Consider the following 14,026-nt stretch of genomic DNA (forward strand, 5'->3'; position numbering starts at 1 on the left):
TGGAATTATCTCCATCATCTTATGCTATTTTTAAGTGAAACTGAAATGTTATTATGAAAACCTCTAACTTGTTACAGTATTGGCAAAGAAAAGCAAATGGAAATTAAGTAACAGAAATTGTTAGTCTCCAACCCCAATTCTGATCCAGCATAGTTTTTATGTCTATACTTGGCTTTGTAAGAGTATGCTCACACCTACAGAGTTGGATCAAAACCAGATGGAAGAGATTGACCTTTCATGTAAACAAGCTGAATAAAGGGGGAGCAATAACATGTTACAATACATTTTCATTTTACTTTTCAAACACATATCTTGCAAATCCAATTCACCAAAATCTTACATGAATAAACTGGCAAGATACTGATTTCCCAACATGTGGGGCAATCACTGCCTCTTAAGAGATAATTATTACTAAATGTAAAGTAAGAAGCATATATCAATGACCAAAATAAATCAGTTGCAGTTCAGATTTAAATAATTGTCTTTAAGACATCCAGTATTAACACTGGCTTTAAACCACTAAACTTAAGATCAACAAGATGGCTTAAAGCTAACAAAATAAAACAAAGTAAACAAAACAAACAAAAAAAAAAAAAAAAAAAAAAAAACACAGAAAAACTAAAAAAGCCACCATATAACTACTGATATTTGAAATGACTCCATGTCACAAGCTAGGTCAGTACAGCAAATGAAAAATTTCCATCTCAACAAAGAACAGCATTTGAGCTTAACAAAAAGATGTTATATTATAAAATATATCAAATAAGTGAATTTTACAGTACATTTACTAATTTCTTTTCACTTCGTAATTTAAACAGCTGGGAGAAAAAGAGGGATTATTTTATCCCATGTATGGTGGTAATGATGGTAATAAATATGCCTGTCAACTTTACTGAAAAATAAAATAAAATCAGAAAACACTATTACATGAGAACAGGGCATTACTACATATCCCTGTCTCACAAAGTCACAGTGAGACTACACATCACAAGGTTTCAGATCAATGGGAACAGGATGAAAAAAAGGAGAAAAAAAAATGTTTTCTCATCCATGTCTCATTACAGCACAGTGGAAGATAGAAACTAAGAAAAAGTACAGGAAAAAACAACAACTGAAGGGCAACAGAAAAGAACAACTTCATCTGAAAATGAATCTATTTTAGTTCTCTAAGATGCAAAGAAAGAAACTTGAAACACTGAAACAAATATTCAATTATGAAAAAATTCACTAAGTGCTTTTAAGTCTGTAGATTTGAAGTGACAGTTGAAATGGAGAAGATGGAAAATAAATTTTGTACAGTTTTACATCATAAGTAAAAGAAAAAATTGCAAAAATAATGAATGTGCTTGTGAAAAGTTAGTATTTGAATATTTAAATTTTTCAATATTCTAAAAGGAAAAGACATTTATGATATAATGATTATGAGTTTGTTTTATTATCAAAATAATTTGGACTACTATTCTAGTAATAGATTGATACATATTTCCATACATCTCTTACCATTACCTTTGTTGATGACAGTTTTACAACTAAATGCTATTTTAGACAACCTAAGAGCAAAATGATTGCCTAACAAAAGGTTTTGCAATTTAGAACCTTTCAGTTGAAGTAAAATTCTTTAGCAGGACTGAGACTACCTTTACATAATGTTCCTCACTTCATATACAAGTGTTATTTGTTAATGCAAATATCATGAAAACAAACTGTTTTCCAGAATTTTTGTTCATTATTTCTTGAACATGAAAAAAAAAAAAACAGGCTCAGAGACTGAAAAGTGTGCTGTTAAGTGTGGTTATTTTTCCTTCTTCTCAAGTGACATTTTATTCCGCCATGCAGTTTTTCACAACACACCCCCACTTTTTTCCTATCACTACTCACCTTCACCAGTAAAAAGCACCATAAGCTTCTGCAGGAAATAAGAAAACCAACCAGAAAATTCAAACCTTACAATCGAGACAAAAACTCTGAAAAAAAACTGTTATAATTAACTACCATGTACCAGTAATCATCTACATCTCATAATACCAATGTTCCTAACAGGTTGGTATGGAAGTGGATAGGTTAAAGTAAAATAAAGTTCAAAAATTTCTCACCTGTTCTTAGAAGGGGTATAGCATTTTCCAAGATGGAAACACAGAACTGAGGAAGGCTAAACTGCTTCATCTGTAATTCCAAAGTGTCCTCATTTTCAATACCTGCTAGGTCAGTATGTCCTGCGTCAGGTGGAGAATGCAGAGAAATTCTCGAGTCCGCATTTGCTTGAGTACTGTTTCCACTTAAAATGACCAAAAAAAATTACAAACAAAAATAAGAAAGACACAGTGTTAACCCTTGCAAAGAAAACTGACATTTGCATAGACATTAAAAATGACAATAGGTATTTTAACACCTTCCTTCTGTAAAGCATACCATTCCTTACCAATATCCAATCAGTGTTGCAGGAAGCAGAGAATTTTATCTTTCCAATTTTTTATTTGACTTCTTTTGCAACAGAATAACAACGTTATAAGAGAAAAACATCAGTTGACTTGTAACTTTTTTTTAAATGAACAAAATCTAACAAATGCTTGAGGCAAGGCCACTTATTAAATCAAATTTCAATCTAAATTATACCTACTATATTAAGATCATCCTACACAGCTATTCTTAGAAGGAAATTCTAACAGAATTCTTAGAAGGAAAACAGAGTAATCTTTGTTAAATAGAGCATTTAGGGCTTCTCCTTTCACTGTAAAACAGAAAATTATCCCTTCCCCAAAAAAATCAAGTATGTATTGCCAAAAGAAAAAAATAAAAAATAAAAAAATTAAAAAAAAAAAAAATCACTGTTTTATTATTTTCTACATGCTTTCAGAAAGAACTTAATTCTATTGCCTGCATTATAATTAACAGAATTAATTAAAACAAGTAATGTCCTAAACATATAAATGGTTTTTAATTGCTTTAGCAATAGGTATGACTTTCATAGGGTTTGTTTTGTTGTTAAGCAAGCTGAAAAAAAATGAACTGTGGCAGGACTATGTTATTTTAACTACCTGAATGTAAAAGGTGTCAGAGTAAGAGACTGGTCGGTAAGTTAACAGATTAAAAGGATGACTGAAGACCATAAGCAAACAGGACAGTTCAGTAATATGTAGTTCTGATTGTACTTACCAGAGAGTAAGAAAGGAAAGATATCAGTCAAAAACAATTCAGAAAAGTTAAATTTCCAGGCAGAATTTGAAAAAGACAAACACACAGATTGAAGAGTCTCAAGATTCAGGAACAAGGAAAAAAAGAGTTACTTAGAGAACGACAATAAGCAAATAGTTTTTGTTAAAATTATGCTGAAAAAGATTCACAACAATAGTTGCTCCATGTTAGAATCATGAATGTTAAATCATCATAGTAATTTTTGTTTCACTGTTTCCTTAAACATCATTTCTGCTCAACTATGTTTTCCATTATGTTATCTCTTAGCTTAATTATATACTCATAAGAAATGTGATTCAGAGACACCAACAGATAGGATGTGACAATATAAAAGCGTACCTTCATGAATAATTCAAAATATGGCCTTATACAATTAGTACATTATAGTTGTTCTAAAGGTGCTTCATCACAACCTCAACTGACATTTTTATGTAGATTTCCTTACTAGACTGATAGATAGATAGGGCCATGCTTCTCTCTTGTGCAACAGAAACCAGTTACTACTAACCCTTTAACTGTTAAACTTGGGAAAACAGGTCTTAGAGTATGTAAAGCACGGAGGTTATTTACAGTGATGCATTCAGTACATAATAAAACCTGAATAAAACCCTACCTATGGTGAATAAAAATATTTTTTAACATAATGACTCTCAAGATGCAGGTACAATTAAACATATGAACTGTTCTCATCTGTAAAATCATTGTATTTGAACAAGTAGGAGTTACTCAACCATTAAGTCAATATTCCCTAAAGACTCAAAAAGAATTACCAATAAGCACACAGTAAGGATTTCCAGGAACTTAAATTGCTTTAAGTCTGTTAGATCAATGTAAGTAACATCCACACACAGACAACAATCTCAGTATTTTGAGGTTATGAAGAAAATGTGTAATTTCACGTTGAAATTCCATTTTTAGGACATACACAGTTAAAATTTGTTGTCAGATTTGGCACCAAAATTTAAAGAGATTATCATAAATATATACCCTTTATAAAGCGTAATATATTTTATCATACTGTACACTGTTACCTACATGATGGTCATATAATTTTTAAGAACTTGTGGGGTCAACTGATGAAGAAAAAACCCCAAATTTATAGCAATAGTCTGAATAAACATTTGTGTGTCTTACACACAGATGCACTAACAGCATAGTAACAACTGATACTAAGAGATTTTGTTAGAAATGTAAGTACAGAATCACAGAATCATTGGAAGAGACCTCTGGAATTCATTTAGTACAATCCCTCTGCTAAAGCAAATTCCCTAGTATAGGTTACACTGAAAAGCTTCCAGGAAGGTTTTGAATATCTTCAGAGGAGGAGACTCTTCAACCTCTCTGGGTAGCCTGCTTCAGTGCTCTATCATCCTTAAAGAAATTTTACCTCATGTTTATATGAAACTTTCTATGCTCCACTTTGGTGCGCAATGGTAGAAAAAGGAACAATGGAAACATTGAAAAGAGCCTGGCCCCATCCACCTGACTGCCACCAATTACATATTTATAAACATTGGTAAGATTTCCCCCCACACACACACTTTTTCTGCCTTCCCTTCTCCAGGCTGAACAGTCCCAGGTCTCTCAGCCTTTCCTCATAAGGGAGATGCTCCATGTCCCTAATCATCTTTGTAGACCTCTACCAGACTCTCTCCAGCAACTCCCTGTCTTTCCTGAATTGCAGAGCCCAGAACTGGATGAAGTGCTCCAGATGTGGTCTCACTAGGACAGAACAGAGGATAACCTTCCTCAACCTATTGATCACGCTGTTTTTAATGAGCTGCATGATACTGCAACTACAACATTTCCATTAAAATTGTTTAATTTAACTGGTTAACAAAACCCTCACGTGATCCTAAATACTGGCATAGAGCTCATGACATAATCCTGTATTAATACATTTTTTAATTAAAATTCATTTCTGATTTTATTCACCTAGAAGATGCTGCATCCCAATCTTGACCATCTCCTCTAGGACGCTGAACTGTCCGTCCAATCACAGACGGCCGAGGACTACTACTTCCAGGTGATGGATTCTGAGAACGAGGAGCATCTCTTGCTTCTTCACAGTAAGATATAGAAGAATTCTGGGAAGTTGTGCCTTTGTAAACATTATATATATAGACCCATTAAAGGAATGATGTAGACTATTTTTATCTTACAGATATTAAATAGTCAACTAATGGTAAAAGTAATTAAGGTAGAGCATTGAAACGTAAAAGTAAATATTGGCAAGCTAGGACAACCTACCACTGGCACGCAGAAGAGTTTGGAAACTCAGTTTAATCATAGTTTAATCATAAATCTTAAATTTAAAAAAAAAAAAAAAAAAAAAAAAAAAAAAAAATCAATAGAATAATTTAATACCATGTTTTGCTATCTTAGTCTTAGAACTGCACAGTGGAAGAAAACATTCTTACATTGCATAAGCTTCAAATAAATGTTGCATTCGAATAAATGGCTGTGGTCAAAGAAATCAAGTTATAGATATAAACTTATCAGAAAAGAACGATCATGAAGACTTACTTAATAACAGACCAAAATACTGATATGGTCTCTGACTAAGGCTATTGGATTTGTTGATGTTACAATGGAATTAGTAAAGACACAGCTAACAGAGTTTATTGCGATTGTCACCAATTACAATGACAATCTTCTGAAAAGAACCAGACTGCCATTTCAGAGTAACAAAATTGATTAAATTTATCTGACAAAATGGAAATGGGAGAATCCTTACAACTAATCTACATTATTAAATTACAAAATGTAAGCATTATGAACATTGAGAAATAGCCCTAATAATTGCAATTTCTGAAAAAATGATTTTCAGTCATCAGAATACAAAAAACGTTATCATGGCTGAAGCAATTCCTAAGTAAGTTGTTAAGCACTAATAGCTCAAAACCTGATATTCAAACATTGCCTACTTTTATCTTAAATATTTCATTTAGCTTTATTTAAAATCCCTCTCCTGATGAAGTACAAAGTTGCATAAACAATTGATGCACAGAGAATCATGTGAAACAATACAAACAGTAAATTTAATTTTAAAAATGATTTTTAAACAATGCAAGTACTCTAGAAATATTTAATGACATACATAGCACCGAACAACATCAACTACCAAAAGTTTCATGAGATTTGCTAAAAAGAGGGGCATTTTTTCTAGAAAGCATTATAAATAATCTCACCTGTAGCAAAAAACAAAATACTATTTCAAATATTTAGAAATACCTACCCTGCTCAGTAGAAAAAAAACCTGGATCTCTGTGGAAGTTAAGTCTGCCCCTTAGGAAGATGCACAGCTGTTGCAGACACGATACAGCCTGTAAAGCTAATCGATGTCTTCCATCTCCTCCAAAAGCTAGGTTTAGTAGAGATAAAAGGCTCTGCAAATAATACAAACCCATTAATACTGATAGCTGAATTATAGCACACTCACATGAAAATCATGACAGAAAGATCTTTGAGTTAAATGCAATTCACAAACGTTTCCAAGTGTTTAAAGATCACAGCAAAGAATGAATAGGCTTAACTATTGTTTTCTTATTGAATACAAGACTATTCTAAGGACTCTTAAGTCCTGAGCTTCACATTATATTTCTAATAAAACTCTTGCTATCATTATTGGAAGGCCTTAAATGGTGTGTGTGACAGGGACGCGATTTCACCTTATCCAGACAAAATAACATATAATTTTTCAATACACTTAAGTACTGATCAACAATATACATATTACAATCAGTATAATTTTTTAACTAGAATATAATTGCATTGCTAAGCTATTTTATTTAGAAACAACTTGTAGCATTTACATCTAACTTACCAAAAGTGATTCCATAAAAAAATAAAACCTTAAACTCAATGTTAATTCTTGCCTGTACAATCTTTGGTCTCTGAAGGAAGATCTCAGCAGGAAAATCTTGCATAATCACATCCTGAAGAAGTTCACATGTACTCCAAATTAAACTTTGGTTGCTAGTTCTTAAAGAACTAAAAACACAATATGTATTTAAATATGCATTAACAACAAAAAAAGAAGTAATCACAAGCCTCTACAAGAAATAGATAATCACAACACTAAAGATCAAAAAAACAAAACAAAAAAAGAGCTGTCATGCAATTTTTATATTTGAGTTATTCCTTAGCTATGCTAATTCTGTATACAATAAAGAATACCTTCGTTCCCACTGTCATATGAAGTTAAGTTCCCAGAATGGAAATAACTTTATTGATTCTCAATTGGAAACTGAGGTAAGAAAGACTGGAAATTCCCCATGAAGCTAGTGATTATCTCAGTGGTATACAGCAAGCAGTCTAACACTTACCAAGTTTTCCTCCATTGGCAAGGTTCATGTACACCTTCGAAACACTTGAATTACATATGTGGAAAGTGACATAAAGAAAGAAATCTAGTAGCTATTCTCTAAAATGTAGCATAGTAAATAATAGCTTTTTAACCCTCTACATCACTTTTTCTATTTTTACTGTTTGGGAAATCACTGTTTACAATTTAAACACATCCTGTTTCAAGTTTTTAAGCTCTTTTTCTAGATTAAGGATTTGATGTATTAAAGAGGTTTTCCAGCTTCATAAATCTTTTGAAAGGTAAAAAGTGAAAACATTTCACAAGAAACATAATAGTTAAGTAGGCTTGCTAAGTAATCCAATTCTTCATCTTGCATTGTTGGCTAAGCTAGAAATCAGGAATCCCGGATCTTGTAAGGAATCCAGCTCCAAACCTTTCCTTGGACCACTTCAAACATTAGTTTACTATGTGAAACTTTAAAAAAATACATCATTGCAAAAAGATTTAAAGATTTCAGCGTCTGAAAGCAACACAACTACACTTCTTGGCCTAAACATTGTTTGCTACTATCAAAAGTATGGATTTCTCTGCCAAGTGAGGAGGCAACGATTTTGCTCCAAAATTAACTGGACAGCATATTTTATTCACTTGACAAATTTAGACAAGTGAAGCATTATGAACCAAACAAAATGTATTCTGAATTAAACATCAAGAATGAATACAGCTATTAACAGGAAAACTGTCCTATTACATATCATTGTTTATCTGCTCCACAAAACTTCAGAGCAGTATTAAAAATCATTTATCAAAAATTAACTCATTAGTTATTTACAGGAACAGCCTAATTATGAAAATATACAAAAAAATTATAATCTTGTTCTCAAATAAAAATAAAAACTAGAACCAAACTCCAATGCTATTATTACTGTACCTTTCATTTGATGTGAGAATGTGTCTATCTGTCGAAGTAAGAGATAGCCAAGGAAATGTGGAAAATTTCAAGCATTTTGCTGCAAAAACAAACAAAATCAAACACGAGAGAGAAGACATTTTAGAGTATATTTTACTGAAGCAATAAACCATGTTTTTCTATAGCAAAGTCAAAACGTGATCTATATGCCATCTAAAAATAACTTGAAGGCTATTTTAAAAATTAATTTTTGTAATAGTTATTCTACAATTTTAAAGATAGTTTGTCCACTGATATAAAGTACACTAGTACTTTATATACAGTAATTCGAAAGTCAGATTCTAAAATCTACTTTTCAGCAATATATTACATGTTAAATATGATACTGACATGGGAATTGCTACTAGTATATCAATGCAGGCAAAGACTTGTCCAAGTAATATTGGTCTACATTTGTCAGTCAATGAAACATTTTCATATTTTAAATAATTTGGAGCATAACATTGGATTTCATTTAGGTAAAAGGCAAAGATTTCTAAAGCATTACCCATTTTTCTGAAAATAGAAAGGTATTTCAGAGTTAGAGTTTTATTAACGAAAAGATACTTAGACACATTTGATTACATAACACAGATCTTCTGAAAAAGCATTAGCAGTTTAAACTACTTTTTTTTTTTTAAACTACTTTGTTAAAGTACAGCCTATTGTAAGGTACTTTACACATTCTGATGCAGTTATTCTATTTACTAGAGAAGAAAAAGATCTATTGTCTTGTATTTTTATTTTTGTATTTTTTTCAGACTTTTAGCTGAAGTTTGTAATATCAGAATTCACAGAATAACAAGTAAAAGAATAGTCAGCATTAATAGTTGCAATTGAATTCAATCTAAATAACATTTCTAAGCACTTTCTTTAATCAAATTTATAGTCTGTAACTACACTTACCAAGTGTTCTTTTCAGAGGTATTTCCAACTGGTGCATATGACTCCTCTCTTGACCAAAATATCCAGTAAATAATTCCTCTTGAGGCAGAACTACAACAAATTAGGAGTAAATTATACAAACAAACAAGTCAATTTATCTTCACTGCTTCCTTTTTTTCCCCTAACAATTAAAATGATTTCAATTAGCCTCAGGAAATCAAAACGGAGAAAAAAAAAAAAAAGAAGTATATTGATGTCTGTTTTTATAATGATATTTTCCAACTGTTATTCTTACACTACCTTTCATACCTTATAAGCAGTAGTAAAAACAATTATACAAAGTCTATTGCTTAAGTGAAAAGTAGCAGTGAAGAAAATGTTTTTCTCTAATCCAGCTGCGTAGTAATAAAAGCTACATTTACAAATAACTACTAAAAGCCTTCCTCTACCAAAACTGCTGCATTTTCAAGACAGTTGAAAGGTCAAGTCCCCTTTATATACATATAAGCGAATATACATACATGTCTACTAATATTTAATGCACGTAAATATATATACAAACTATATAACAAAATACGCACAGCACAGAAAGTAATCTGTCCCCCAGGACACGTTTGATTGAAGTATTTGATTCAAAGAATCAAACCATATAATGCCAGGATCTACATTTTCCCAGTAACAGAAGTTGAAAAAGAAATACATCATCCTATTACTAAGTGCTCAGGCAACTTAATCTACATGATTTAATCCAACTTACAGTATAAAGAGGAATTGCGTGTGATAAATTAGGAAAATAAGTATATTTTAAGCATGCATATGTAACAGATCAGTACATTACTCCTCACAGTAAATCCTAGATTAAAATCTTGCCTAACTCTTACTGGGACTCAGAATAAAAAAATAAAAATCAGTGAATACTGTTCCGGCAATATGAAATTCCAATTATTGGACAGGCTGCAGAAGCAATAAAAGATTTCACTTCTGTGAGATTGCACAGTGTGAGTGACAAAGACGTGATTGTTATTACACTGTGCAGTACAGCATCCACATCTCTCTCACAAGAGCTGGAAGGATCAGGAAAGGTCTTCCATGGCTCTTACTTTCCTCCTTTATACTTTCTGTCTAAATTTTTAATGCAGAAAAAGACTACATGGATTTGTTTCTTGACTATATCTAAGTGGCGCTGTGTAACATCATAGTAATGGATGATAGGCTAGGTAACAGAAATAAATGACAGCACTTTACTCATTATCAGCAAGCTTTGCACATTTTACTATAACAAGTATTTATACAAAGCTAAGGAGATAAGGACCATCATGCTACTTAAAAAAAAAAAATCCAACTGCTTTTTTATATGTATACATATACACACAAACACATTTATATTCCTCTTAAAGTCTGCTATGCAAAAAGAGGTAGCAAAGCATAATGGCTTAATAGATTTGTCCAGAAGTTGATACACTCATGGCCATAAAGCAACCTTCAAAAGCTATTTCTGTGTCACATCTTTATCAAAGTGTAACAAATAGTTAATAGACAATATGAAAATGCACAAAAGGTCTGCTTATAACAAACAGGACCTTTCTTGGGCAGAGAATTCCATTAAAGGAGCAGCAGCACCACCTGAGCTAAGATCACATTTTTCTGGCAGAATATGCTTACCACACACTTCACACTAAAGAATACATATACCTAACGTGCTTCAAAATGTCAGTTTTCACAGCCTAGATGATGTTCATTTACTTTATTTTCATTTAAAATAAGTCACATTCCCAAATATATAACTTACCTGGTTGATCTAATGAAGGCTGAGACTGAGTCTGGTAACACCCTGATAAATAACTAGAAGGCATTTCAGAAGGAAGTAAAAAGAGTCCATCCACTATCCCATCTATTATAGCCTGCAAGTTTGGATCCACATCAGAGCGAAGCTGAGAGAAGAACTCCACTGCACCAATTCCAATCATTTCCTGAGCAGCAGGTGGATGCTATATTAAGATAAATAAGTGGCAGAATTAGCTGGAAGAATTTCAAGGGCTTTTAAGGGGAGGGATTTTAAAAAAAAAAAAAAAAAAAAAAAAAAAAAAAAAGCTGTAACCAATACTTAAGCTTGATTAGACCCTTATTATTTTTAGTTTGTTCACCACTGTCAATAATACGTTTGGGTTTTTTTAGTTTCCTCTTTATAGTTGCTTTTTAGTGATTACAGGACAAAAATGGACGCAGTTAAGATCTGTAAAGTTCACGCAAAGTTGTATCTACCACTTTTTAAAAATGAAATGCAATGTTTTTAAATTGTTAATTTCTCAGGAATGGTGCAAATTTTTGTCCCAGGCAGAAGTTAAACACTAAACAGGAAATCAAAGAATCAGAACTAAGTAGAAAGCCAGAAAATAATTCCTTTTTCAGCTCCTCTTGTGGTTTAACCTGCAGATGGCTCAGCAGCACACAGTCATTTGCTTAGTCCCCCTCTTCCCAGAGAGATGGGAGGGAATTGAAAAAAAGAGAGCAACAAAGAACTCGTGACTTGAGATAAAACTATTTACTAAGACAAAGAAAAAGAAAAGGATAATAATTATGATATATATATATCAATCTATATAACAAATTATGGACAAGCAATTGCTTACCACCCACTGACCAACTCCCAGCTACACCCCCAAGCAGCTGAAAAGAGATGAGATGAACTTCCACCTCCTATAGAACTCCTTTAGCATAGAAGTCCCTTTAGCAGTTTAAGCCAGCTGTCCTAATTCTGTCCCCCCCCCACAGCTCCTTGGCTCTGTACAGCACTGTTGAGCAGCAAGTATAAACATGGATGCATTCTCAAAATTGTTTTTCTCATATAACCAAAAGATAACATCATAGCAGACACACCAAAGAAAACAATTCCATCCCTGCTGAAACTAAGACACTGTCCTTCCAACTGATTGCAGAGTAAGTCATAGAATGGGTTAGGTTGAAAGGGCCCTCATAGCCCACCCAGCTCCATCCCAGGGCCCCTTATAACCTGGCCTTGAGCACCCCCAGGGATGGGGCTCCACAGCTTTTCTGGGCAGCTGTGCCAGTGCCTCACTGCCCTCCAAGTGAAAACTCATCTAACCTAAACCTCCCCTCTTCTAGTTTAAAGCCATCCCTGCCTTAACCCTTCAAGTACTGGAAGGAGTTTTCATTTCTCTGCCTGCACATGATGGTTTTATTACTCCCTTCTTTGTAAAATACTAAAATCTCACTAAAACTAAACTTACAACCACTTTTATTTTGTATTCTAAAGATACAGTTCAATTATAAATAAATGTAAGGATGCCAAACCTTGATCAAACGGCTCACAAAATTCAGCACTTCTTCCTTCATTGGCACTATGGGAAAGTTGAACCACTCCAAGAGACTGGGGAAAAGCACTTTCTCATGAATCAGATCGGCGTAGGAAACCAAGTTATGATCCAATTTAAACAGAATGCTCTTCAGTGACCGTTCTCTTATCTCTGCCAGTTCATGACCTGCCCCCAAAACAGGACAAAGTAGAAAAGAAAACAGAAAACACAACAACATCAGATCATCTGACAATTTTTTTTTTATTTTTATTTTTTATTAAGACAAACGTACGGCTGTCAAAGACGTGTGGAAACCCCTCCATCTCGGAGGCAGCCCCCGGACGGACTGACTATGGAGGGCAGAAGGAAAGGCTGAGGGGCACGAACTGCTCTGTCCGGGAGACGCAGCGGGAGAGCCCGGAAAAAGCAGGACAGCCCCGCGCCCGCCCAGGGAGAGACCTGCCGTGCACAGAAGCCCGCACAGGAGGGAAGGGAGAGAACCGCTGCAAGCTATGAGGCGAGTGCTCGGGCAGAGGGGAGCCGGTCGCCGTTACCCAGCTTCCTGACGAGCGAGGACACCTCCATCGCGCCTCTCTCCCCGCCGGAATTCAACTGTCGCGCCGGTTCCACCAATCGCCGCGCCTAGCCGGCCGCGGGGCACCATGGGAGACGTAGTCCCCACCGCCTCCCCCAGCTTCCCTTCCTCTGCCCCATTCGCCCTTTGATGCGCGGAGCACACTGGGAACGGGGAAACTTCCCCAGAACGCGCTGGCAGAAGGGAAAGCGACTACAAGTCCCGTGGTGCCCTGCTACGGCAGCCGGCGGAAGAGTGGGCGTTAGCCTGCGGGGTCACTCGGGGAGGGGGTGGGAAGCTTGCACTTGGCCTGACCGACAGAGTACTTTGCAGCCGCCAGCCCTGGGTTTTGTGGAGGGAAGTTCTGGGCCGTTTCCTCGGTACGGTTTTCCCTCGTATTCTACAAAGAAAAATAAATGTATTTGGGCAGGAGCCCAGCCATCCCTACTTCTCAGAACACAGCACCCACTCCTGAGATTGTGTAGCCAAACCAGCCGCCTCCCCACCCTGCAGCATTGGAATGGGTCCGTGGCAGTTGCCCTCTCAGAAGGGAGCTGCCACATCGGTGTTCTGCTTGCAGCTTGAATCACAGAATGGCTCGGGTTGGAAGGGTCCTCAAGGATTGTGAAGCTCCAACCCCCCTGCCTATGACAGGACCACCAACCTCCACATTTACTAGACCAGGCTGCCCAGGGCCCCATCCAACCTGGCAAGGTGCCTTGCCCATAACTAGGGTGACAGCTCTTCATATCCTAAGTTGTGCCATCCTTCTTAAAGGCATATTTGCAACCTAAACTTCTGCA

General features: G+C 35.0%; 1 protein-coding gene across 1 annotated transcript in view; it reads right to left on the reverse strand.

Annotated features, from left to right (window-relative positions):
• RTTN (rotatin) overlaps window positions 1-13,234 on the reverse strand; it is a gene marked incomplete at both ends in the record, with an annotated part of 77,792 nt that extends 64,558 nt beyond the window's left edge. The window contains 9 exons of the mRNA XM_079533350.1: window positions 2,094-2,275; window positions 5,128-5,293; window positions 6,431-6,581; window positions 7,071-7,185; window positions 8,433-8,511; window positions 9,348-9,434; window positions 11,125-11,323; window positions 12,648-12,835; window positions 13,204-13,234. Of these exons, the coding sequence (XP_079389476.1) occupies window positions 2,094-2,275; window positions 5,128-5,293; window positions 6,431-6,581; window positions 7,071-7,185; window positions 8,433-8,511; window positions 9,348-9,434; window positions 11,125-11,323; window positions 12,648-12,835; window positions 13,204-13,234 (1,198 nt within the window). The remainder of the gene's footprint in view (window positions 1-2,093; window positions 2,276-5,127; window positions 5,294-6,430; window positions 6,582-7,070; window positions 7,186-8,432; window positions 8,512-9,347; window positions 9,435-11,124; window positions 11,324-12,647; window positions 12,836-13,203) is intronic.
• Between the last annotated feature and the right edge of the window lie 792 nt (window positions 13,235-14,026).

The sequence above is a fragment of the Tetrao urogallus genome (genome assembly GCF_951394365.1).
Source record: "Tetrao urogallus genome assembly, chromosome: 3".
Lineage (NCBI taxonomy): Eukaryota > Metazoa > Chordata > Aves > Galliformes > Phasianidae > Tetrao > Tetrao urogallus.